This window comes from Antechinus flavipes, chromosome 4, assembly GCF_016432865.1.
Source record: "Antechinus flavipes isolate AdamAnt ecotype Samford, QLD, Australia chromosome 4, AdamAnt_v2, whole genome shotgun sequence".
In the NCBI taxonomy this organism is placed as follows: domain Eukaryota; kingdom Metazoa; phylum Chordata; class Mammalia; order Dasyuromorphia; family Dasyuridae; genus Antechinus; species Antechinus flavipes.
Genome location: NC_067401.1, coordinates 18,524,380 through 18,549,140, shown reverse-complemented (window position 1 = coordinate 18,549,140; position 24,761 = coordinate 18,524,380). Strand labels below are relative to the sequence as shown.

Sequence of the window (24,761 nt, the reverse complement as noted above, 5' to 3'; positions counted from 1 at the left end):
ACTGTTTTAACCCACAAATGATGGGCACCCGGGCAAGGGTCGGACAGGAATCCTCCTTCTCTGCCTCCAAGTCCCCACTTTACCCCCAGCTTTTCCCCGATTTCCACCAGGAGGGTCGTGACCCCATCAGCGGCCCCAGCTTCCAGGGGGCTTTACCTTGCACATTGTACTGGTAATAGTCGGGGTCTTCCGATTCCTCTTTCACCGTCACAGCTGCCATTTCCAAAGAAATGCCTTTAAAAACAAAACCAAAAGCATTACCAATTTTCCCAGCAGCCTCCGCAACGAGGGAAGATCCTACTTTTCCACCATTTCCAGACCCAAGACCAGCTTAACTGACAAAATCAGGCCCCGAGAGGGGTCCCACCCTTCCCTGCGGGTGGGGATTTGCTCCTGATAAGCTGCAGCCTTAAAAGTCCCCAGTTTTGTTCAGGAGACAAGAAAGGGGAGAAGCTCCTTCAGTGCCCGCCTGCTTTCAGATACTTTTTGGTTAAGCAGAGAAAACTTCGGGTGGGCCCGGCTCCAGCCGCCTGTGCAAACGAGCTTCCTCAGCAGTTAGGCCCCGAGGCCGGCCTAGACTTCCTCCTCCTCCTCCCGGCCAGCAGGAAGCTTACCCTCCAGAAGCTTCCAGTCTGGGGCCCCTCCCCGTCCGTGAGCTCAGGCAGCTAACCAATGGAGACTCTCAGCCCAGCCTTCCCTCCTCCCATCCCCTCCCCCTCCCAACATCCTCACCCAGAAGTCAGCTTCCTGGGCTGGAGGACCAGCCTGCCCCCTCCCCTGAACCCCCGGGGCATCTGTGCTCCAGCTTCCCAGGATCCCCTCCCAGCCCCAGCACAGGGGGCCCCCTCAGGCTAGTGCCCTTAGTGTTTGGGGTCCCCAAGACAAGGCCGCAGCCTGTGCTTCCTCCCCTTACTCTCAGGCCTCTCCTGCCCCCTTTCCCCAGCAAGCTTCTCGGGAAATTTTTAGGACTTTTCCCCCCTGGTTCTTCCTGAACAGGGCCTTGAAGGTCCGGGTTCTAAAGGAGGGATGGTCTGGAGGACGTCTCCTCGCCTTGTGCCCCAGCTCGGCCCATCCTCTGAGCTTCCCTTCTGAGTGCCCGAGCTCCTCTTTGCAGACCCCAGGCTCTCCAGGGGAGGCACCTTGGAGTGAGGGATGGGATGGGAGAGAGGCTAGTCTGGCAGGTTTAAACCTTACACAATCTGGGTGGGTCAATTCGGCCTCCATCCCTTCCCCCAGACCCTGGAGGGAACTTTGCCCTGCAGCCCCACTCAGAGGCCCTCCTCAGAGGCAGTAGCTCCATCTCCACCCCAGGATTCCCCTTCCCCACCCAGCTTTCACCTGCCCCTCCACCCCACCCCAAGGGGCAGGACACCCAAGTGAAAGAAACTGCCTGAGGCTCCCAAGGACCACACGTCTCCCACGTTGCCTAAGGCCCGAAGGAGGGGGCTGGGGCTGCCAGAAAATCCACTTTCTTTTTAAATGCCTGCTGTCCTCCCTGGGCCGGCCTCTCTCCACCCATGTGCTCCAGGACTGAGCACAAATGGCACTAAGTGCCCCCCCCCAAAAGGCCCTCTCCCTCCACGACCAATTAAGGACCCACCACCCCCAAAAGCAATCTGGAATAGTGGGGTGCTGGGGCTAGTCACCCCTTACTTCCTGATCTCTATTATTCGGCATTCAGCTGAGCTTTCTGGGTCTTGGGGCAGCCTGGCCTAAAATGTCGCCTCTTGCCCAGCCAGGAGCTGTTTCCTGGCTCCCACCTGCCCCAAACTCCAGAGGAAAAAAGTTTCCCTTTGAAACCACTCAGCTGCCCTGGTGTGGTGAGTGAAGGTGGATCCAGGAATCCCAACCAGAGTTCCCAGTCATGGTCTGCAAGACCATCATGTGGAAGCGCTATGGAGGTGTCCAGTCACTGGCCTAATAGGGCTGGCCCAGTGCTACTAGATCAGTATTCCCAGACTACCTGGTCTCCCCCAGAACCCGACCCAAACCCACCTCCCAAAAGGGTCTACTGCTTTCTGGATCTTTAATCCTCCTTCTAAGTTTCAAAAAGTTCCAGGAACCCCAAGGACTCCAAACATGCACCCAAAATACAAAATGGAATTAATTGCAAAGAATGGTGCAGAATTTATTTCTCTCATTAAAGCAGGGGTCCTCAAACTTTTTAAATAGGGGGCCAGTTCACTGTCCCTCAGACTGTTGGAGGGCCAGACCATAGTAAAAACAAAAATTTTGTTTTGTGGGCCTTTAAATAAACTTCATAGCCCTGGGTGAAGGGGATAAACGTCCTCAGCTGCGGCATCTGGCCTGCGGGCGTAGTTTGAGGACCCCTGCATTAAAGTAAAACTCACTCACTAGAACTTACTGAAACTCCTAATCCCCCGAGTTCTCCGACTCTACTGAAAACTTGCTTGTCAATGCCACATCCCTCCTGGGCTCAAGCACTTAGTAGGTCTCTCACATCTTTGTACAATAAATACATACATGTTTTCAGCAGCAGAAATGATGTGAAGGAGAAAGGTCCAACTAAGATTACAGGGCTGACAAACCTGCAAAACCATAAGGAGCCTGGGTGCATCCCTATTGTATGTAAGAAGCCTTGTTAAAATGGTCTAAGATAACAATAAAGGGGGCACAAATTTTGCTCGAACTTAAATGTTTAAGAGAGAATCCTTAAGTAGGAGTTAGCTATTTAAAAATGTGGTGGAAATTATTAAAAGAAACCATGACATAATCTAGATTCCCAGCTAGTGAGAAAACACTAGGAGCTTTGACATTTAAAGTTCAAATATTTTGTTTAAAAAAAATATATCGTACTGTTCCATGAAAAAGCAAATTATCTTAATTTAGCAATAATCTACAAGGCTAAAATAAAGAGGGTGGGGTGGGACTGTGGATATGGGTAAATATCTCTATACATTTTAAAATATTATAAAGCTGACTTCTAAAATACTCTCCATCATACTGTTGAGTCATTGAATTCCTGTAAATCAAACAAAAGTCTTTTATTAACAAGCACCTAATGGGTACAGGTACTGCATTGTCTTTCCCAGAAACTTTTATTTCGTATTCAATGGTATTATTAAATAGAAATCAATTCAATTTGTTCAGAGAATGCTGTTTCAAAGGTGGACAAAAAATACATTTGAATATAGTTTATATCTGTTTAATTGATTTATTAATTGATTTTAATTAATTTATTTAATTTATTAATGTTCAAGAACCTCTGCTCTCAAAGAGTCCTAAGCAGAGAAATAAAGTTAACCACCTGCAGGAGCAGAAGGACATATAAAGAGCAGAACTCAAGAGATATCCATGTTCCACACTAAGATGTGCAATCAAAAAAATGAGGCTGGTGCTGCTCCACATTTCTTCCTTTGGGAGGGTTTGGGAGGAACGTGATTTGTAAAGGACAAAAAGGAAAAGGCAGATGGGAGGAGGCGGACCACTGCAGGCATGTGGAGGATGTGGAGAAAAATGGGCCTGGGATGGAGGTGGGAAAACTAGCGCATGTTCTGTGGAGTGGGAAGGAAACCGGATCAGTGGTGGCCAGATAAATGCACGCTTCCACTGAGATCATGACCCCGAGGCAACAATCCCAGAGATGGCTTGTCCTTCACAAGGGAAGTCCCTTTGCTGATTCACAGTTTGATTAAGAGGTCACCCCTCACCTCTCTGAAAACCAGCGATCCTAGGGTACTTAGGGCAGCATGCTTCCTGGTTTTCCCCTGGTTTCCTTTGGGGGATCCCCACAAACAGCCACAAGCTCCCCTTCTCCTCATGCAACAAGTATAAGGGGGAATCCTCAAGGTGGGTCTGGTGTGCCCATGGAGGATGAGAATGAGGTCTCCTATCTTTTCATTTCCCTTTGGGTTGTCATTTTAATTCATATATTCTAGGACGTATAGTCATCAGCAAAGAACAATAAGAGCCCGAACAAGAATGGGACTAAAGCTTTTGAGATGCCGAGAGCCTGACCTCACTTGCCAATATCCTTCCCTCTCAGGTCCAGAAGGCAATGGCAGCTCATTGCAAGAACGGCCAAACGTTCAGTCTGATGAAGCATTTGTGACCAACTATCTGCGTGTTACTGGGGACAGGAAGCTTTCAGCTGTTTTTTTAAAAAAATGAATGTGAACCACTAAGACCCACTGCTCTAATTTCTGTGGAGTTCACAGGATGAGCTGAGAAGAATTGATATCCTCTAGCAGGGTTCTTGGACTTTCGGGCAATTTGGTGAAATCAGTGGAACGGTTATCAGAATGATGTTTTAAAATACATAAACAAAACATAGGACTGTACATAAAATAGTTATTACAAAAATAAAATTATTAAAATACTTTAAGACAAATTCACAAAATTCCTAAGTCCCTCATTATATAGATAAGGACACTGAAGCATGTAAGTTAAATTCCTTTCCCAGAGTTAAGCTCTGAACTCTTATATTCTAGAGCTCAATTCAAGCAATCTATAAATAGAAGCTTCAGGAAAATCTCACACAAAGGGATTTTTGAGATTTTTACCCATCTTTCAAGATTCTAGGAAAATACACTGCACTTCCTCTTCGAAGGAAGTTCTTTTCACTGACATGTTATTTATGTCTTATATGATGCTGATATACTCTTCAAAAAAATGTTTTAAAATTCTTAAAAGAAACGCTAAATTTCTTCTAGACAATAAATTATAAAAATGGCAGTGTAATTTGTTTCCCGTCCACGTTCACAAACCATGGAAGCCAAGCAAAAGATCCTTGCTTCAGGTTATGAATGAGACTTCTGTCTCCTGTCCCCTTCTGTGAAGGTACAGACCTGAGCCTACCAGCTCCCCACCACCTCCTCATGTTCTGAAGCTGCCGGTAAAGAAACGTCTGCATTCGTGAGAGCTGAGCTCTTGCTCTGTGCCGTTTTTAAATGCCGATCGCAGATCTTCTTTTTCAAAGCACCCTGGCCTCTGATCCCCCTTTAGATTTGATCCTGGAGGACCTTTTGGGAACTTGTGTTACCCTTGAAAAGCAGAACGTTGTCACGAGCTGGCGCGCCTGGTGTATGCTTCCCCTCGCTCCTGCACAGTACGGCTTGGCTCAGAGGGACTCACGTTCAGACCCTCTAGGTTTTTCACCTTCCCGTGGGTTTTGCCAATGAGCAGCAGGTTATTTGGGAGGCTTGCCTCGGCCATCTTATAGCGCAGTCTCTTGGGAAATGTGGCTTTTCAGACTCGTCTCATTTCTTCACTCACCATTTTTCAGTCAGCAGCTTCACAGAACAGGTCAGGTTTGAGATGGATCAGATTCCCGGAGCTGCAGGAGCTACAGAAACCATCTATTCCAACCCCAAGTGGACAAAGAATGTCTTCAGTAACATCCACCTCTGGGAAAGGGGAAGAGGTCACTCTTCTGCTTAGAAAGCTCCAGGAAGAAGAGACCGCCTCCCCATCCAGAATCAGTCCGTTTCTGGTTTTTCCTTAGGTCGAGCTAAACTCTGCCTCTCTTCTGTAATTACAGAGTGTCTCCCGTCTTCTCACGTTTATCTGTGGCCTCAAATTGATCTTTAGTCTGACCTCTGCCCTACCCAGGACTGCTGACTGCAGCCCATTCTGCAAGAACCGCTCTGTGCAATTTCTTCTCTTAGTGTCAGCTTCCTGGCTGGTGGCAATGCAGGACCATGGACTGAACAGTCATCTTGTCCAGGGAGTAAATGACCCACATAAAAGCCATTCTCAGTTCTCAGTGGGAGGAGGCTGCATTTGCCCCTCGGGCTCTGGTTTGCCCACCCTTGCTCTAATGCAAACCTCTCACTTTATAGGTAAGTAAACAGAAAGGGGAGCAAGTGAGCTAACAAAGGACAGAGTTGGGGTTGAAGAGCAGGTCCTGTGCCTAAATCCAGTGCAAAACATTTGATCAAGTTTCCCACACATATCATTAATGCTATGAACTTCCAACTACTTGGATGGTAAAGAGTAATCCTAAATGTTTACATGTTGACTCAGCAGGGGCTCGGAAAAGTCCCAGCAGCCTGTGCTTGGTCTTCTGCCATTTAACTCTAATTGGATAAGAGAACTTAAAAGCGTTCTCAACAAATCTGCCAATGACAAAGGCCTGGAGAGGCAAAGCTATGACACTAAATGGCAGTCAGGTTTCCAGAAGCTGACTTACAAGGAACAATGTAAGGTCTCACACTGACTTAAAGCCAAGCTCCTGAAATACAACATGGAGGAAGGAAGCCTGCGCACAAAGCAGCTCATCTGCCAGAGCTTTGGGGCTTGGTGGCTCCCAGGTCAGGGGGCACCACCTCAGATGCACTGAATGAGCTACGGTGACCAGGAATAAGGAGATAAGACTAGTCCCAGTTGGTCCTGGTCCAAAGTGCAACAACTACCGTGCCCAGTTCTGAGCCCTCTCCACCTGCCTAGGGAAAGCTCTTGAGGCTCTTGGGGATCAGAAGAAGAAACTGTGGGTAACAGAACCAGGAAAAACTTGGGGAAAAACATACTTGTCTTCCAGTATCTGAAGAAAGGCCGCTGCCAGGAAGAGGAGAACCAGAGGCAGCAAGAAATGATGGAGGAAACACTGGGCTCAGAATGAGGAAGACCAGGATTCAAAAATGCCTCATTGGATTACTCTGTGACCCTGGGTTTGGGGGGTTCTCTGGCTCGAAGGGCAACTTCCAACTAACGCCTGGGACTACAAGGGAGGAGGGCCCTCCTGAGAAGGGAGAGGCTTCCCTCACAACTTAAGGGCTTCGCCCACTGGCAGGTTAAAAAGAGCCTTCTTGTTCAGGTGGACTCGCTAGCCACGGGGGTCAAATTTTCCTGACCCACCTTTTCCTTAACAAAGTTAAGTGAGGCCAGGTAGGAGCTGGACCAGCAAGGACAGAAGCGGTTCATTCCCTTATTATATATTACAGAGGCAGCACGCCTCTGGGCACTCACCAGGAAAGGCCACAAGTGGCAGCAGGAGGCCGGGCAGGGATCCCATTTGCTAGGGCACCAGATAAATGGCGCGAGTGGTCCCCCAGCAAAAAGCAGCATTGGGGGGGGAGGGAGAGATACGGGCAGCATGGGCCCCAGGGAGAGGGAGCAGGGCAGGGAGCCCCCGTCTAAGTCTCCTTTTCATGGTGCTTTGGGAGGAACAGACCAATGCTATCATCTCAAAGTCATCGGTAAAACTTCCAAGGTATCAGCTCCTGGCGGATGTCCTGTGGTCTGTCTGCGGGTCTGTCTGCGACTGTGGAGGCCTGGATTTTGTGCTCCCGGGACCAGAATCATGACAGCAACACCTTGGAGGTTCCCCCAGTTGTGCACCCACATATGAATTGTGGTTAATGTCTGATGACTTTTAAGTTATGCTCCTTGGATCTTTGGGCTGGTCTGTGCATGACAGGGAGATCCCCCTTTGCAAGCTTATTTCCCACTAAAACTTCCTGACTGAAAGCGAGGGGTGGAAAAGGGACAGAACAAGATGCAATTTTAACACAGATGCTAGAGTCAATCCAGGATCACTGGTGAGGCCGCTGGGTGGCAAAATGGACAGTGACGGGTGTTCCTTCTTCCTCGGCCACTTAAGAGCAGTGGGAGGCTGCCAAGCTCTGAACCTCCCTCGGCCACAGCCCCCTCATCTATAAAAAAGGGACCAAGAACAGGTCCACCCCTCAGGACTGTTCGCATAAAATCCAAGCAGGCAATGCATATAAAGCATCTTAACCTTCATACGTGCAATGCTGTGACATCATGTCATAGATTCTTCTTAATACCAAATGAATGCATAAAAAGCACAGCCTTTCCTCTGAATGAAAAGAGTTGTGAAAGTATTTTTTTATATTTTAGTTTTGAAAAATCCTAATTAATCATACATACCAGAATCTTCAGTTGGCTCAGTTTTCACTTTTATAGGACAGCTAAAAGAAAAAGAGATAAGAGTAAAAACTAATGAATGAATAATGAAAAGCAACTTTATTGGCACCTGGGGACTACCTTCATTGGATTGGTCATAATAGTGCACAATGCCAAGTCTGAAATTAAATATTAACTTGAGAGCATTTGTTAGATAAATATTTTCTATGAAAAATGTTAAAATTTTTCCCAAAATGTTAAAAATCTATAAATCTAAATTACCTTTTTAATACTGTTATTCAAAAAACAAACAAACAAAATGCAACACTTTTCCACTGGCTCAAGTTCGAATTAATAATCCTTACCTTCCACCTGGGGATGATATTCTCGATCGTTCTGAGTCAGATGCACGACCACCTGGAAGAGAAAATAAAAGGGGTTACACTGTCTTATAGCCATAAAATTGATTTAAAATTTCCCAAAGCACTTGATAATTATTAAATGTGAGCATTTTGTAGATAAATGACAGAAGCAAAGTTAGCAAATGAAATTGTAATGATCCCTAAAACCTTGAATCACCTGGCTCTAACTATCCCTGCATCCCCAGCCCTTGCCTCTAAACGGCAGCGGGGTTTCCAATGAACCCAAGCTATTTTAAGAATATATCCTTGCAAAGTCATAAAGCTCAACTCGGTTCTCATTAAGGGACAGTTACTGATCACATTCCTGGATGTGGCTGCTAATGTTATAACAAATAGAGGGGATTTAAAACAATGGGGAATGGGAGAGTAACCTCTCCCACCACAACTAGCCCAACTAGCCTGGCAACAAGTGTGCGCAGCCTCTTCTCAGTTTTCACTCTGAACTCCAAGGGTGAGAATAAGTAAGAGTGAAACCTCCCTCCCCCATAAGACATTGCAGCAAGAGATTATTTTGCCAGGATAAAGTGCCTTTCGTCATTGTGAGGAACAAAAAAAACGAAAGGTTATTCTGTTTCCTCTCCCTTACAGATGCCTTTCCTCACAGATTTCTTACTCGGCCTTTCTTAAGCTCCTTTATGACATCAGTTTAAAGGTAATCTGATCACCAATCGTTAGAGCTTCAGACCTAAGTAGAAAAAAGCTTACTTAAAATAATGCCTTGAAATCTCAAGAGTCCCAAGCTCTTCCACATATAATCTCCCCTCCCCTCCCAATAGCTCTAAGAAGTGGAGGAGGGTTAGTAGTCTTATTTTATCTGTGGAAAAATGAGGGACAAGCAACTCCCTGGAGAATGTCAAGTCTGGCCGAGCTGCCAGGAGGCCTCAACTTTCCAGATCTTCCAGGTCCTATTCTTTCCTCTGCAAACAGTGGGTCCCAGCAACAAAGATTTACAAACATCTTTTTAAAAGCCAGAAACTGAGGAGAAAAGCATGGCGCTGACTCGGCACCCAGACTGACAATCTTTCCGAATAAGGGACCACTTACCCATCTGCTTCTTTGGCTCCAGGAAAGGTCTGCATGAAAAGAAAGAAAAGCATCACCAATATTATCCACATGGTTAAATACTGCCGCCTTATAAACTGAACATCATTACCAATGACAAGCTACAAGAAAGAACTCTTAGAGGAAGCCCCATGGCAGACGGCTGAAGGAAGCACAGGGTGCTCTTACCTCTTAATGATGAAAGAAATCCCTGCCTTGTTCTCCAAAATCCATTTCAGGGTGGTGACATCATAGTTCTCTGGGTGTTTGAAGGCCACTCCCTCAGGAAGTCCCTGCACTACGACAGCTGACTGGTCCCTCAGCATCTTCTCATATGGAACAGGTACCACTGTGGACTTGCCTAAAGCTTTTCCTAGGGGGATAAAAAGGGACAAAGACCATAAAAATCTACCAGAATAAGTTAAATATCTGCAATAGATGTGAATAAGAAACACCCAGAAATCGGGAAGATGCCCCCCATTCCCAAACAAAAGCTGAATGTCGGATGGTTTGATACGAATCACCTTGGGATCGAAGACGAGGGCAACAGCTGGGAACCTAGCAGTCCCCAGTGGGAGGGCCAGACCACTGAGTGACAGCAGAGTCCTGCCGGGAAACAAAGGCATGCCAAAGCAGACACACTCCCAAGGGTTAGGTACTGGGAAGGCATCTTTCTCGTACCCAAAAAACTACTGGTAAACGCGCCCTCCAGCTGAAGAATTAAATTCCTAACATGCTCCAGAGCCTGATCTAGAGCTGGAATCCCGCTCCCAGAGGCAGGCTTAGCATTCAGTCACAGCAGACGTGGGGCCGTGGACCCCAAAAGTACTCTCCTCCAAACACCGAGCCTGGGCTAGCCACTTGCCTGCCTTGTTGGGGGCTTCTCGGGCCACATGGCTGGCTTGGCCAAGTCTGGATGCAGTTTCACCCTTCAAGCAAACAACAGATACCTCTAAGAGGTGCTTCTGCCTAGCAACATAGACCCCAAACAGCAACAAAGGTAAGATTCAGAAATGCAATTGTTTACAGACAAGAGAAGGACCAGATCTTCCACGATGGCATAGATAGAAAATCCGTTCTTCTTCAAGATTGTTTAATTCAGTGCCTGCAAATCAATCTCTTAAAATGGTTTTCTTCACAAAGTTTACAAGATAAACTTAATAGTTAAAAACACAAAGCATCTTAAAATAGTTGCCTGCTAAGTAAAACTGTCTGTGCCAAGGGCTTACTGTGCTTGGAGGAATTGTGGGGTTGCTCAAAAACGGTCAACATCAGAAAAGCTACTCAGTGTTTACCATAGCAAAAGCAGAAATAGTCCTCCACTGTTTTTCTAAGAGTTTCGATCTCAACAGCATCAACAGTCGTCCTATTCGGGTGGGATGTGGCTCTCATCTTGTGAAGCTCTGCTGCCTTTTCCCCTTCTGCGACACCTGCAATGACATATGAGGGATGAAAATCTCCTTGAGCATATAAGAACACACACACACACACACACACACACACACACACACACACACACACTGCAATCTAGTCAATATCATCTCAAATTGGGGAAGCAGGTGGAGGGAAGGAAAAGAAACAAAACCAATAACAATAAGCAAAAGTTACCTAAAAGATGGTGAAGATATTTTTTTAAAATGCTCTAAACCACTACAGATCAGAGAAATGCAAATTAGGACAACTCTGAGGTACCACCTCACAAGTCTCAGATTGGCTAAGATAGCAGGGAAAAAATGATAAATATTGGAGGGGATTTGGGAAAACTGGGATATCAATATATTGTTGGTGGAATTGTTAACTGATCCAACCATTCTGGAGAGCAAGTGAAACTCTGCCCAAAGGACTATCAAAATGTGCATACTCTTTGATACAGCAGTGTTTCTACTGGGCTTGTATTCCAAAGAGATCATAAAGGAGGGAAAGGGACCCACAAGTGCAAAAATGTTTGTGGCAGCCCTTTTTGTAGTGGCAAGAAACTGGACACTGAGTGGACGCCCATCAGTTAGGGAATGGTCGACTAACTTATGGTCTATGAATGTTATGGAATATTATTGCTCTATAAGAAATGATCAGCAGGATGATTTTAGAGGGGCCTGGAGAGGCTTACATGAACTGATGCTGAGTGAACTGAACTAGGAGATCATTATACACAGCAACAACAAGATTATGTGATGATCAATTTTGATGGACTTGGCTCTTTTCAACCGTGAGGTGATTCAGGCCAAATCCAATAGACTTGTGATAGAGAGAGCCATTTGCAGAGGGAGGATAGCGAGGACTGAGTGTGGATCAGAACATAGTATTTTCACCTTTTTGTTGTTTGTTTGCTTGTGTTTTTTTTTTCCCTCTTGATCTGAATTTTTGCATACCATGATAAATATGGAAATATGTTTAGAAGCACATGTTTAATTTATATCAGATTGTTAGCTGTCTTGTAGAGGGAGAAAAATTTTGGAATACAAGGTTCTGCAAGAGTTATGTTGAAAAATGGCTTTGCATGTATTTGGAAAAATAAGATATTATTAAAATAAAAAGATGGTGATGAATATCATGGTAGTAATCTTAAAATCCATAAACTAAAATAAATATTTAAGAAGTATAGAGAAATTTTAAGAATTTGGCAATGGGAAAAGATGTACAAAGACTTTTCTCAAGAGGCCTTCTCAAGAATTCTGCACTTTAATCAACCCTGATAGAAAGCAGCTTCAGGACAACACACACCTTCATCAAAACAATTTTCAAAGTAATGGACAATCTATGTACCCAAGAATTGCATTGAATAGTCCATGACAACATATATTCTGGAGTATTTCTCTATGAAATCTAATCACTAGTAAGTGGAAAAAACTATAAATGCCAACAAATAGACAAAGAGTCAAATCTGCAAATAAGAACAGCTGTCTCAGTGTTTCTTTCCCAATTCTAATGGGTGGAAAAATACATAACTACCCAGGAGAAGAAGAAAATGATGTAAATACAGATGCCAAGAGGAAAAATCCTCGCTGTGTGGGTTTAGATGGAAATGACACATAATGAAGTCAACACTAAAAATGTATATATAAAAACCATCAGGCAAAAGTATCTGCCAGATCCCATCATATCATAGAGTTACTGTTACTGACATGAAATGCATTTAATATGCTACTAGAATTCTTGTTAAGTTCTGTAAAAAAGGATTCTAGCGTCAGGAGGATCTAAATTTCTATCAGGCCTCAGACACTTAATACTTCCTAGCTGTGTGACCCTCGACAAGTCACTTACCCTCAATTGCCTCAGCAAAAAACAAAACAAAAAAACAAAATTTAAAAAAAAAAAGGATTCTAGGGCTAGCTAATTAGCTACAAGTATTAATGATCTGCTAATTTAAAAAAATTACTTTATTAAAGCTTTTTTTCCCCAAACATATGCATGAATAATTTTTCAATACTGACCCTTGCAAAATATCTTGTGTTCCAGATTTTTCTTCCCCTTGCCACAACCCTCTCTCCCAGATGGCAAGTAATCAAATATATGTTAAACATGTGCAATTCTTCTATACATATTTCTACAATTATCATACTACCAAAAAAATCAGATCAAAAAGGGAAAAAATAAGAGAGAAAACCAAATGCAAGCAAACAACAACAAAAAGAGTGAAAATGCTAATGTTGTGATCCACAGTCAGTTCCCAGGGTCCTCTCTCTGGGTGCAAATGGCTCTTTCATCACAAGATCATTGGAACTGGCCTGAATCATTTCATTGATGAGAAGAGCCACGTCCATCAGAGTTGATCATTGTATAATTTTGTTGTTGCTGTGTACGATGTTCTCCCGGTTCTGCTCATTTCACTTAGTAACAGTTTATGTAAGTCTCTCCAGGACTCTATGAAATCATCCTTCTTGATCTGCAAATCTTAAGTCATCAAGAAGCTACTGTCTTTCTTATTTAACAGGAGGTCTCACCTTGGAGTCTCCTCCCTGATAATGAAAGAGATCCCAGCCAAGTACCAGAGATAGGCTGTTTGTCATCCTGGACTATCTCCATCACAATTTTTTTGTTCCCTACCTTGTTTCCATAGAACTCTCAATCAGTCAGTACCTGATATATGGCTCTCCTTTAATAGAATTTACACAGAAAGAGAGAAACTACAATAACAACTCATAGTTATCACTACCATATGGCATATTATAAAACTTAGGTTTAGATACTTCTGCTTACCTTCAGGCTTTTCATATGTTAAGCCAGCATGGGGGGAAGGGAAGGAAAGGGGATCTTAGGAAATACTAAGCCCCAAAGTCATATAACCCCTTTCTTCAGACTGTTATATGATCATCAGTCTCCCAACACCCAGAATTTTAGTCATTAGCCATCATAGTACTCTCTCCTGAGATGGAGTCAAGTACGAAAATGCTTTTAAAGGATGAATGCTGAAATCCACAATCCATGATGTATAAGAGACATTTTATAAGCACTTACAGTATTTTACAAAATCCTTCTGAAAATCCTTCCTGGTGTTGACAAAAGCCCGTCCTCGTTCAGTACCCACAACAAACACATCTGTCTCATACACGGCAATGCAGGCTACCTCTGCCTTCGATTTGGCAAGTTCCTTACACTAAAAGGAAAACAAAAAATGTCTTCAGATAAAAATCACACACATACACAAACACACATAATTACTGAATCACAAAATAACTACATGATTCCCTGTTCCAACAATAAGAAGAATTTTATATGTTCAAGAAATAGTGGCTACTTTCCCCCCCATGCTTTTATCGCCTACAAAAGCAATTTCAAATTTGGATTGGGACATCTTAATTTAATATCCAAATCACTACTGAACATGTTAATTTTTTTAAAAATGGAAGTGAATAACTTAAAAATTGAATTTAATACGTTATAATTTATAATGGATTAATGATATTTATTTATAATTTTTAATAATTTATGCTTTGTGTTTATTTTAATAAATAATTTTTACTTATTCTTAAAATAATTTTTAATAAATTAAAAGATAAATTTTAATAAATAAATAATATTTATATAATAATTTATAATGAAATTTTATTCTTTTTGCATACCTGCATGAGACACTTTAGAGTTAACTAAGCCATGGCTAAGAACCATGATCTCAAACGAAGGCAACAATGTACTTACATATACCTCCTTGTCATTACTCTTAAGTCATCCTCACAATGCAAACTTTAAAGTTTCTAACTAGCTATCAGGAGTGTTAAAATACTACCCCAGTAATGGCATAGTAATAATGCAGCCATACTCTCATTAGGTCCACATTCAGGAAAAAACAGCATTTTACAGGACAGTTCAATTAGCAGGAGAATCTGAGGTCATAGATTATTTCCAGCTACAAATCTAGGTACAGATGAACCTGAAATCTTGGCTTCAGTTGAACATTCTACATCAGGCACCTAAATGAAAAAGCAGTCACAACCCCAAAAACAAAGGTGTTCAAAGGATACCTGATTTAAGTTCCCGGTTTCCTAAATGACAGAAATGGGAATAATGATATTGTCCTTAATTTGAGGACCTGAGTGGATGCAGACTGAGTACAAAAAGGGTAACTTTTCCAAGGTCCTAGGAGACAAGGATACTAAAAGAAAGACTCCTCCATCCCAGTGTCTTATGACCCAAGGCTTGTAACATCTACAATAACTTTGTGAACAAGATGTTTTTGTAAAACTTATCTTCACTTCTACATAATTGCCAAATAACTCTGTTACGATTAAAGTTATCCACAAATAAGGTTCATGTTATAAAATAAACAGCATATTCAGGAAAATGCTGTTATGAATTCTTGAAAGCCTTTTTTTGTTGTTGCTGAGAATTTAGCTTGAGAGATGTATTGAGTTATAAAATCTAGATAAAGAAACCAGATGAATTAGGGAGAATATGGAATCAGACTGTTTTGTAATATTTTAAAGCCATATAATTTGGGGGTCACTCATGTTAGTTTGTGAACATCTCAGTACAAATGATTAAACCTAATTCTTCTTTATTCTGGATCAACTATTATTTATAAGTCTGAAAGATGTCACAATCAGATTGTTTACGATCCTATCATAATGTGTGTGATAAAGATGGTAGAAAAGAAGTGGTAATGTGTTGTCAACTTGTCAAGAACTATAATTACCCAATGTGATTGAGTAGTGGGTAATTTTTTCACATGAGCCTGGAAAATAATGCATAAATTTAACTATTACAACACATAATTATGTTAAAACCATGAAAAAATAGATAAAGAAATACTACAGTTCCATAATAGACAAATTCAGATTCAAAAAGAACTTTCAATACAAGATCAAAGTTAACACAAAAGTGAATTCATTCATTAGTTTAGAAAAAACTCTCAAGTAATAAGAACACTCACAGTAATAACAAAATGAATACTAAATGCTAGAAAGTAAATGAATGTACAAGTTTAAAAAAAAAAAAAAAAACAAGATCACTGCACCTTTTGGGAAAAAAATAAAATTACCATGATCCAATAATGAAACTCAAGTGGGCCATCAAACAGTTGCACTATTGAATCTCACAAAAATTGAATCTAATCAATGTGTCATGGAGAGAACACTCCCATATACAGGTAATATTAGTTTCATCTTACCATTGACTCAAGGGCTGACATAAGGAATGTGACCACCATTCTGCTCTCTGAAGATTCTTCGTCATCAACTGATACTGTAGACATTGCAACTTGCGCCATAATTCCTGAAATGGAAACAAAAAGGGAAATGAATAAGAAAGTTGAATTACAATGGCAGAGGTAGGCGCCATATTAGAAATCATCATTTTATACATAAGGAAAGTGGAACCCCGGGAGAAGACATCACTTGTCTCCAAAGTCAGACAGGAAACTGTCACAAATCAGAGGACCAAAGGGAGCTCTGTGCATATCTGGTTATTGTTTCCTGGATTAAGAAGCAATGTCCCAAGACCTATTTTACTTTCCTTTTAAGGAAGGACAACCCACCCCTTGCTCTTTACTGAAGGTTCAGTCTTAATTTAGGGGACATTTTGTTCCACATTCCTTCCCACAGTCAATTGAGAATGGGGTAGAGCATATTCTGGGCTCAAGAGAAGCCCCAATTTCTCCCTTCCCTCATCTACCCAAGAACTAAGAACAAAAACAAAAACAAAAAACCATCCCCAAGCGTATACATGAACAACATCTGAAATCATTGTGGCCGGCACTAAGGAAAATTCAACAGAAAGTAAAAAATCCAGATGGATCTCAAGCCCAGCATTATCATTCTGCAAACCAATTTTTTATAAATTTACCCAATTTCTAATGGATTAAAACTCAGAACGAAAAGGTTTTCCAATCCCACTCTCCGACTTCACACATAAAAAAAGCCTGAGGCCTTGAGAGGGGAAGTGACTTAGTTTGGTTGCAATTTTTTATCCCTATCGACAAATAATTAAATACTCATAGAAACTTAAAACTTATATATGAAAATCTACCTAATTTTATTAGATATGACTATGTGTAACACTACATTATCGTAGAGCAACCTTAAGAAGCATTTTGTTTCAGAGCATGATTCCACCACAATAGCAAAGATCAAGTCATTGGATTACACGTTTATTAAGTGCTTTATACCTGGCATAAAATGTCATGGAATTCTCACAAAGGAAGACGGGTATTATTATTATCCCTATTTTACAGTTGAGAAAACTGAAGCAGAAATATTAAATGGCTGGCCCCTCAGTCATACAGCTATTACATCTGTGAGACTGGATTTGAACTCAGGTCTCCCTGACGCTGGACCAAATGTTCTAAGATCTGGGCCCCCAGTAGACAGCCCAGGGAAGTCCCTGTGAATACCCTCTTGTTTTTTCAGTGAAGCATGAAGAAGAGTTCTTAAGGATGCTGTGAGGCCTGAAGGAGAGCAGCTCAGGTGGGTCAGGGAAGGAGAGAAGGGAGACCATATAGTCAGAAAGGAGGGGGGAAAAGGAGGGAAGGGGAGAGGGCCCAGAGGGTCAAGGGGAGGGAAAATGGGTCATGGAGTGGTACAAAAGAAGAAAAGCTTCCCATCAAATAAAAGCACGCTGAAGCTTATCAACAGGCAAGAACTGCAGGGAGGGACGGCAAGACCAAGTAAGAGGCCCTAAGACTGGAAACTCCTCAAACGGCCCGACCCCTGGGACACCGGCTCCCACTCTGCCTCCTTTCTGAGGGCAGAGGCCGTGGCTTCACCTGGGATCCCCTTCGTGCGGATGCCTTCAGGGGGACATTTCCAGCGGTCTCACCCTGGCCTGCAGGGCACAGGCTGCCATCTTCCCACCCCTCTGGCCTCTGCCTCTTCTCCCTTCCCTTCAGCCCCTCAGTCCCTCAGTCCTGCTTATAGCACTTCCTCTTCACATGGGCCCTCGTCATTAATAATCGGGATGCTCTCCCCACTTTCCCCCCACCTCGCTCCATTTCCACAACTGCCAATCTAACTGCTAAAGCACCGAGATATCCTGGGCTGCCTCCTGTCCCAGGCCAGCTCCATAGCCTGGCACCCTGACAATCTCCAAACAGCAGACAGTCCCTGAGGGAGGGCACGGTTTCCTTGGTTCCCTCTGACACACAGGGCACCTAGCCCTTGTTCATTGATGTCATGGGAGTCACTGGGGGAGGGGGCGACGCTAGGAGGCATTGTAGAATGCCAGGCCCGAGTCGACTTCTTCTTCCTGAATTTGAATGAGGCCTCAGTCAACTAGGTCACTCTGAGCCAATCACTTTACTCTGTCTGCCTCAGTTTCCTCTTTTGTCAAATTGTTTTATCATTGCCAAGAAAACCCCAAAAGGGGTCATCAGACGGGACTGAAAAAATGATTAAAAAAGAAACAAAATTCAAATGGATTCAAATTTTACTTTTCATTCACTAAAAATATTCTCAATAATGACAGTTATTATCCCAAAAAACTCAGAACATTTTTCACAAAACTAGACTAATTTTAACTTCAATATCTCCAAAAAATAAGCACATATGTTCCTCCTTGATAAATGTAAGTGATTTTTGTCTTGGTTAAAAAACCAAGCCAGACTAGAGTGACAGGGAAAGATAATGCGGAATGTTGGAGGGGATGTAGGAAAACAGGGACACTGATACATTGCTGGTGGAATTGTGAACACATCCAGCCATTCTGGAGAGCAGTTTGGAACTATGCTCAAAAAGCTATCAAACTGTGCTTACCCTTTGATCCAGCAGTGTTTCTATTGGGCTTATGCCCCAAAGAGATACTAAAGAAGGGAAAGGGACTTGTATGTGCCAAAATGTTTGTGGCAGCCCTGTTTGTAGTGGCTAGAAGCTGGAAAATGATTGGATGCCCATCAATTGGAGAATGGTTGAGTAAATTGTGATATATGAACGTAATGGAATATTATTGTTCTGTAAGGAATGACCAGCAGGATGATTTCAGAGAGGCTTGGAGAGACCTACATGAACTGATGTTAAGTGAAATGAGCAGAACCAGGAGATCATTATATACCTCAACAACGATACTGTATGAGGATGTATTCTGATGGAAGTAGATTTCTTCGATAAAGAGAGCTAACTCAGTTTCAATTGATCAAGGATGGACAGAAGCAGCTACACCCAAAGAAAGAACACTGGAAGATGAATAGAAATTGCTTGCATTTTGGTTTTTCTTCCCGGGTTATTTATACCTTCTGAATCCAACTCTCCCTGTGCAACAAGAGAACTGTTCGGTTCTGCACACATATATTGTATCCAGGATATACTGTAACCTATTCAACATGTAAAGGACTGCTTGCCATCTGGGGGAGGGGGTGGAGGAAGGGAGGGGAAAAATCGGAACAGAAGTGAGTGCAAGGGATAATGCTGTAAAAAATTACCCTGGCACGGGTTCTATCAATTAAAAAATATATATGTGTATATATATATATATATATTTTCCTATGCAACAGAAACAGTGTCTTTAAGATATAATTTAAAAATATACAAGGCATTGCTTAATTTGTAACTTGCTTTTCTTAAATTATGAATTTCTATGGCTTTGAAGAATAAGGTCATTATGTATCATTATACAATTAATTAAAGTTACCTGCTGAGTTTCGAAAATAAATAAATTAATTAATTAAAACAAAAAACAAAAAACAAGCCAGACTCTAAGCCACTTAAGGATAGGGCTTGTCTTTTTTGTTATTGCTTTGTATTTGTATCCCCAGTGCTTAGTACAGTGCCTGTGCTGAGTAAGTATCTTAAAAATGCTTTATCTAATCAAAAAATTAAAAAACAATTTCAAACAAAAACCAACCAAAGGTAAATCCCAAGTCTTCTAGCTACCGGCCTAACATGTTCTTTCCAGTTCCTTCAAGTCTCTTCTTGGGGAGCAATTTATAATATGACTTAAACCAAAACAATATCAAAGGCACCATGGTTAAGAATATGAGATTGTAATTGTAAAAGAGAACTGATCCCACCTCCATAATCTCGCTCCCATCCTCTCCCCCACCATGGCCCACGTGGCCATTCATCTGGACTTTAGCCAATAAGCTCCCTGCCTCCCGTGTGCCCCATGATCCGAGACCGCCTCTACCACACTAGGGCTAGACGTCCTGGACAGTGCGCCGACCATTTCCCCTCGCTTCCTGTATGCTAAGGATTCTCAGATCCACTCTGCCTCCCTCCCCCCTTTCCCCTCTGACCGAGTCTCTGAGTCTCACAAAAACCGTTGGGTCCTTTCTCAGAATGCTTCAAACACACAGAATAAAAATAAAATTTATGTTACATTACCAAAGAAACCAATGAAATTTTTTAAGTCACAGATCCAGGTTAAGAACTCACTGAGAATTAGTTGTTGCCTCCACGCCCAGGGGCTTCCCTTAGTCTGCCCCATTCTGCACCCTCAGATGGCCAGCCTGCCCTGCAGGTCTACCTCCTACCAGGAGAGGGGGCTCCAGGAGGGGAACAAGGGTGCTCTGCTCATTTTTTGGTCTCTCAGGTCTCAGCATGGAGGTAGACAACATCAAAATGACTTCTCAAAATCCCAAGTATCAGTTTACAAAAACATTCTTATGACAGGGATATCATTGTATTATCTTTAATAACTGGAGCCTTGATGTTAAGTTTAATTTCAGGGGTTTGGGTTTTTTTAATCATGACTTAAATGGCAGGCCCTCCATCCACGGAGACCAAGTCTGACACAGCCATCCAACTCAAGAAATTATGCATGTGGTTCAGCAGAACCCAACGCAGGAGACAAGTTTCTGAAAAAGGGGATCTCCCAAGGACATAAGAAAATCCTGTGGCCTGAGGAAAGTTCATTGGGGTTGGGAGTAAGAGAAGAACTGAACCCAAGAAAGGTCCCAAAGCAATGAAGGCCACTTGGCCCCATGAACTCCAGTTGAAATGCCCAATTTCAGACTGAGAAATTTTCCCATAGGGCGTATGATTTTATAATGAAATGCTGTTCAAATATAAAATTCACTCCATTCAATGAACCTAACCTCCAAAACACTACCCTATAACTTTCAAAAAGATCACCAATTTTCTGATTGTTTTTTCCTGTAACACAAGCCCTTCTCAAACTTAAGTTTTGCTACGTTCCATTTTTAATCTCCAGTTTTCCGTAGCAGCCTGTAAGTTAGAAGGGACCTGGAAATCAGGCACCTTTTAATGGAGAAGAATCCCGGCAGGGCCCGATGTCGGATGCTATCTGGTACACCCATAAGGATGACACTTGGACCAGCAACGCCAATGAGTTCATAGCACCCTCATCCGGCCTAGCTCACACATACTAAGAGAATACAGGTCAGTCTAAAATGCCACATTTCCTATGATAACATTCACAATTATTTATATTTTTATTTCAATAATTATTTTATATTAAATCTCACAAGGCTATGCTGAACATTTCTAAATAAAATGTGAAATGAAAAAACAAGTATTTCTACTTCTATTCATTTGATTCAGTCTTTACATTTCCTTAGAAGGTGCTCAATGTATTCCGATGTTCAAGACGGATAGCTGGTTGCTCCAAACTCGCATTTTATATTAGAAAACCGTTGCTCCTATCAGCTGACTACAGCAAAAATTAAATCAGAATCCATTTATTTTTTAATTGACCATAGATTTCTAGTAAACAATTTCCTTTTTTAAAATCACTTAGGAGGTGTTTCTCTTTAACATCTGGGAATGTTTCCCCTCGCTTAGAATTTCCCAAACTGGAGCCAGGCCTGCTGCCCTTATGTGATTTTATCCAATTGGCCAGAGGATGCTTTTGGCTGTGTTCCGTCTCTCCTCCCCTGGATTTTTGCAGAGCTTCTCAGTCTGATATTTCATTCTCCCCCCATCCCCTGGGTTGGCACAAAATGTCACTCTATAGTTTCTTATTTTATCATTCATTTGCCTATATAAATGAGACCCAGCAGGAGTTCGGCAGAATTTGATATCCGTGCATAAGATTCAATTCATTTAATAGGAAATTTGGGGAATTCGTTGTTTTTCCTTTCCTGCTGTAATTTTCATCCTTGAAAATATTTTACAGCACTGCTATGGCACCACGCTATACAGAATAAACAACTGGGTCAAAAGAAAAAAAAACCATTGACAGCGCTAAAACTTCCCAAGCCAAGCCAAGGCCAGCTGAGGCCCCAGCGAGCAGGGACAGGGAGGGCCTCTGTGCCGTCTCCCGGCTGGCAGAGGGGCAGCTCTGGCAGCCAAGGCGGCCGACGGTTAGAAACAAGCCTGGGTAGTGCATCTCCGCAGTCCATAAAAGTAGACAGAGGTGGGTCCTGGCTTCCAAAACTAAAGCTACACCACCTTATGGTGGCAATAATTAATAAAAGAAGAGGGTCGAGGGAAAAGTCTCTGGGATGCAGCTGTGCCCCCCAGGGGCCTGGGGCATCCCATCCCATCAGGGCCAAGACCACGAGAGCCCTTCCTGTCCCTGACAGATGCACCTTTAAGGTTACAGGGCCCTGGTGGCTAGAAATTAGGGGACCCTGTGAGTCGGCAATAAAGTCTCAAGACTCAGTTCATCCAAAAAACAGGGTCCTGGAAAGCACTGGGTTTGCCAAGCCCCTCAAGGGTCACGTACATTAAATCAACACATAGGCATCCTCATTTGCTGATTTTTGGTTTGTTTTGTTTTAGCAACTGGGGGTAAGTGACTTGCCTAGGGTCACACAGCTAGGAGGTGTTAAATGTCTGAGGCCAAATTTGAACTCAGGTCCTCCTGACTTCAGGGCTGGTGTTCTATCTACTGCGCCACTTAGCTGCCACGGAGATGAGTATTTTCAACAAAAATAAATAAAAAGGGGCAGCAGAGAGTTTCTGTGATTTGCCAAGAACCGTACAATAAATAGCAGAGACAAGACTACAATTTATATTTCCAACTATTAACTGCCTCTCTGAGAACAAGGCAAATAGTGACTAGAACGCCCACCTTTGTGGTCCCTCTATCTCTCAAGCCACCATCCCAGGACTGACGCTTTGGTGGTCTAGGAGAGCGCCCACTTGGCAGGTTGGGAAGCCTAGGCCGCAACCTTGACTGGCATGTTCTAGCCAGTCAAGCCAGAGCAAGTCACATGTTCTAAGCCCTGCAGGTAGAAGGGGCACCCTAGGTATTACCCAGTAAGTCAATAAGGGTCTTTTAGGATACCTCTCTTGACTTTTTAATTAACTTGTTGATGGGGGGGGGGGCGGAACTATCAAATTTGTGTAATTATGCAAAGTGGCTGTAGTGGCAAATGTTGGTCAAACTTTATGAAAAGAAAATTATTCATCACTCCTAATATATCCTAAAGAGTCCTGATTTGCAAAATACTGCTCAGAAGAGATTACTTTACCCCCAAAACTTAAGTGAATCATTCTCCTATCAACCACAACCAAAATAGCACATTCTATTTTTAAAAAAAGGGTCAGTTAAAAAAAAAAGTTTTAAAAGCACATTTGTCTTAATGAATGTATTATGTTGGAAAGCAGCAGTGACAGGCACTGAAGGGAACACAAACCCCCTTCTGTGATGCTTGGGAGGGTCTTCACAATGGCTGAATTTAAGGGACAACAAATTCAGTAAAACCTGGGACTATTCACCTCCTGCAAAATAGAAGAGCCCCTTTTGGCCACTGGGGAGTGAAGGGAATTGAATAATGCTCTGCAGCCTCATTCAAAGGCCTCCAAGTCCTGCAGCTCGGGCCACACAAGAGTCTTCGGCAGACTGAGAGCCTTCCAGTTTTCTCAAGTAGCTGGAGTTTTCAATATTCAATCAAAACCTGCACTGGTTTTCAAGGAAAGCCTTTCTGAAAGTCAAAACTTCAAGTTTCCTTCATGTAATGAACTCTGCCTTCCCTTTTCTGAAAAAAAAAAAATTAGCGATACGGAATTCAGATTTAGGATCGATAAATCCTGTCTCTCCCAAATCAACAATATTTAGCTCCTACTTATAGCATATGTTTAGGCTTTAAAAAAAGGGGTTAGGATTCCAAATGGGGAGACATTGGAGACACCATTCCCAGGCCAGTGACTACTAGATGTGGTCCAGTTCTGGACTTAAAAGTGTTAAAAGGCCGGACGTTCAAATCCTGGCTTTGCATCTTACTCCCTTTATGTGACCTTGGGCTCAGTTTCCTTCAATGTAAAATCATAGTTGGATTAGATGGCTTTCCCAGGCCCTTTTAAGTTTATGATCTAAATTTATGATGAGGGGAATAGTATGTAAACAAATAGAGGCAGACTAAGTTCTGGGGCCAGGACAAGTCCTTTCCATTTTGGTCTGTGGGCAGTGGGGGACAAGGAAGAACTCTGCATAGAAATGACTTATCAAATCTAAAACCCCTTAGTCCCACCAGAATCGAACAGGACCCTTGGTGGGTTAGCCGCTAACATCGAAGTCGCACAAAAACGTGAAATGAGGCTCAGGGTGTCCCTCAAGGCTGCTTCCTGAACTGCCATCCCTTTACATCCAGACTGCTGGGTCTGTGTCCCAAAGACAAGGGCCCACATGTGCAAAATGTTTGTAGTAGCTTTTTGCGATGACAAAGAACTGGAAATTGAGGGGATGCCCATCGGATGGGGAATGGCTGCACAAGTTGTGGTATATGAACGTTAGGGAATGCCTCTGTTCTATATGAAATGTCGAGCAAGTGGATTTCAGAAAAGCTTAGAAACTGGACTGATGCCGAGTGACATGAGCAGAACCAGGAAAATAACGTACGGAACAACAAGATTATGTGATGATCAATATGATAGATCTGGCTCTTCTCATCGATACAGTGATTCAATAATTCCAATAAACTTGGGATGGAAAATGCCATCTTCATCCAGAGACAGAACTATGGAGAATGAACGCGGACTGACGCAGACTATTGTCATCGTTTTTTCCTTCTTGTGGTTTTTCCCTTTTGTTCTGATTTTTCCCCCCAACATGAAATGATTTCATATGGAAACACATGAACATGAATGTATACATATAACCTACATCAGATTGCTTGCCAGCATGGGGAGATAAAAAAAGAGA

At 42.7% G+C, this 24,761-nt stretch overlaps 1 protein-coding gene across 18 annotated transcripts in view; it reads right to left on the bottom strand.

Moving 5' to 3' along the window:
• GTF2I (general transcription factor IIi) overlaps positions 1–24,761 on the bottom strand; it is an 86,436-nt gene that overhangs the window by 47,181 nt on the left and 14,494 nt on the right. For all 18 annotated transcript variants that reach the window (XM_051991983.1, XM_051991984.1, XM_051991978.1 and 15 more), the window contains exons 2-9: positions 15,895–15,998; positions 13,746–13,884; positions 10,586–10,720; positions 9,480–9,663; positions 9,294–9,322; positions 8,193–8,244; positions 7,852–7,892; positions 157–234 (exon numbers count right to left, since the gene is read on the bottom strand). In XM_051991983.1, the coding sequence (XP_051847943.1) occupies positions 157–234; positions 7,852–7,892; positions 8,193–8,244; positions 9,294–9,322; positions 9,480–9,663; positions 10,586–10,720; positions 13,746–13,884; positions 15,895–15,993 (757 nt within the window). In that variant the 5' untranslated portion in view covers positions 15,994–15,998. The remainder of the gene's footprint in view (positions 1–156; positions 235–7,851; positions 7,893–8,192; positions 8,245–9,293; positions 9,323–9,479; positions 9,664–10,585; positions 10,721–13,745; positions 13,885–15,894; positions 15,999–24,761) is intronic.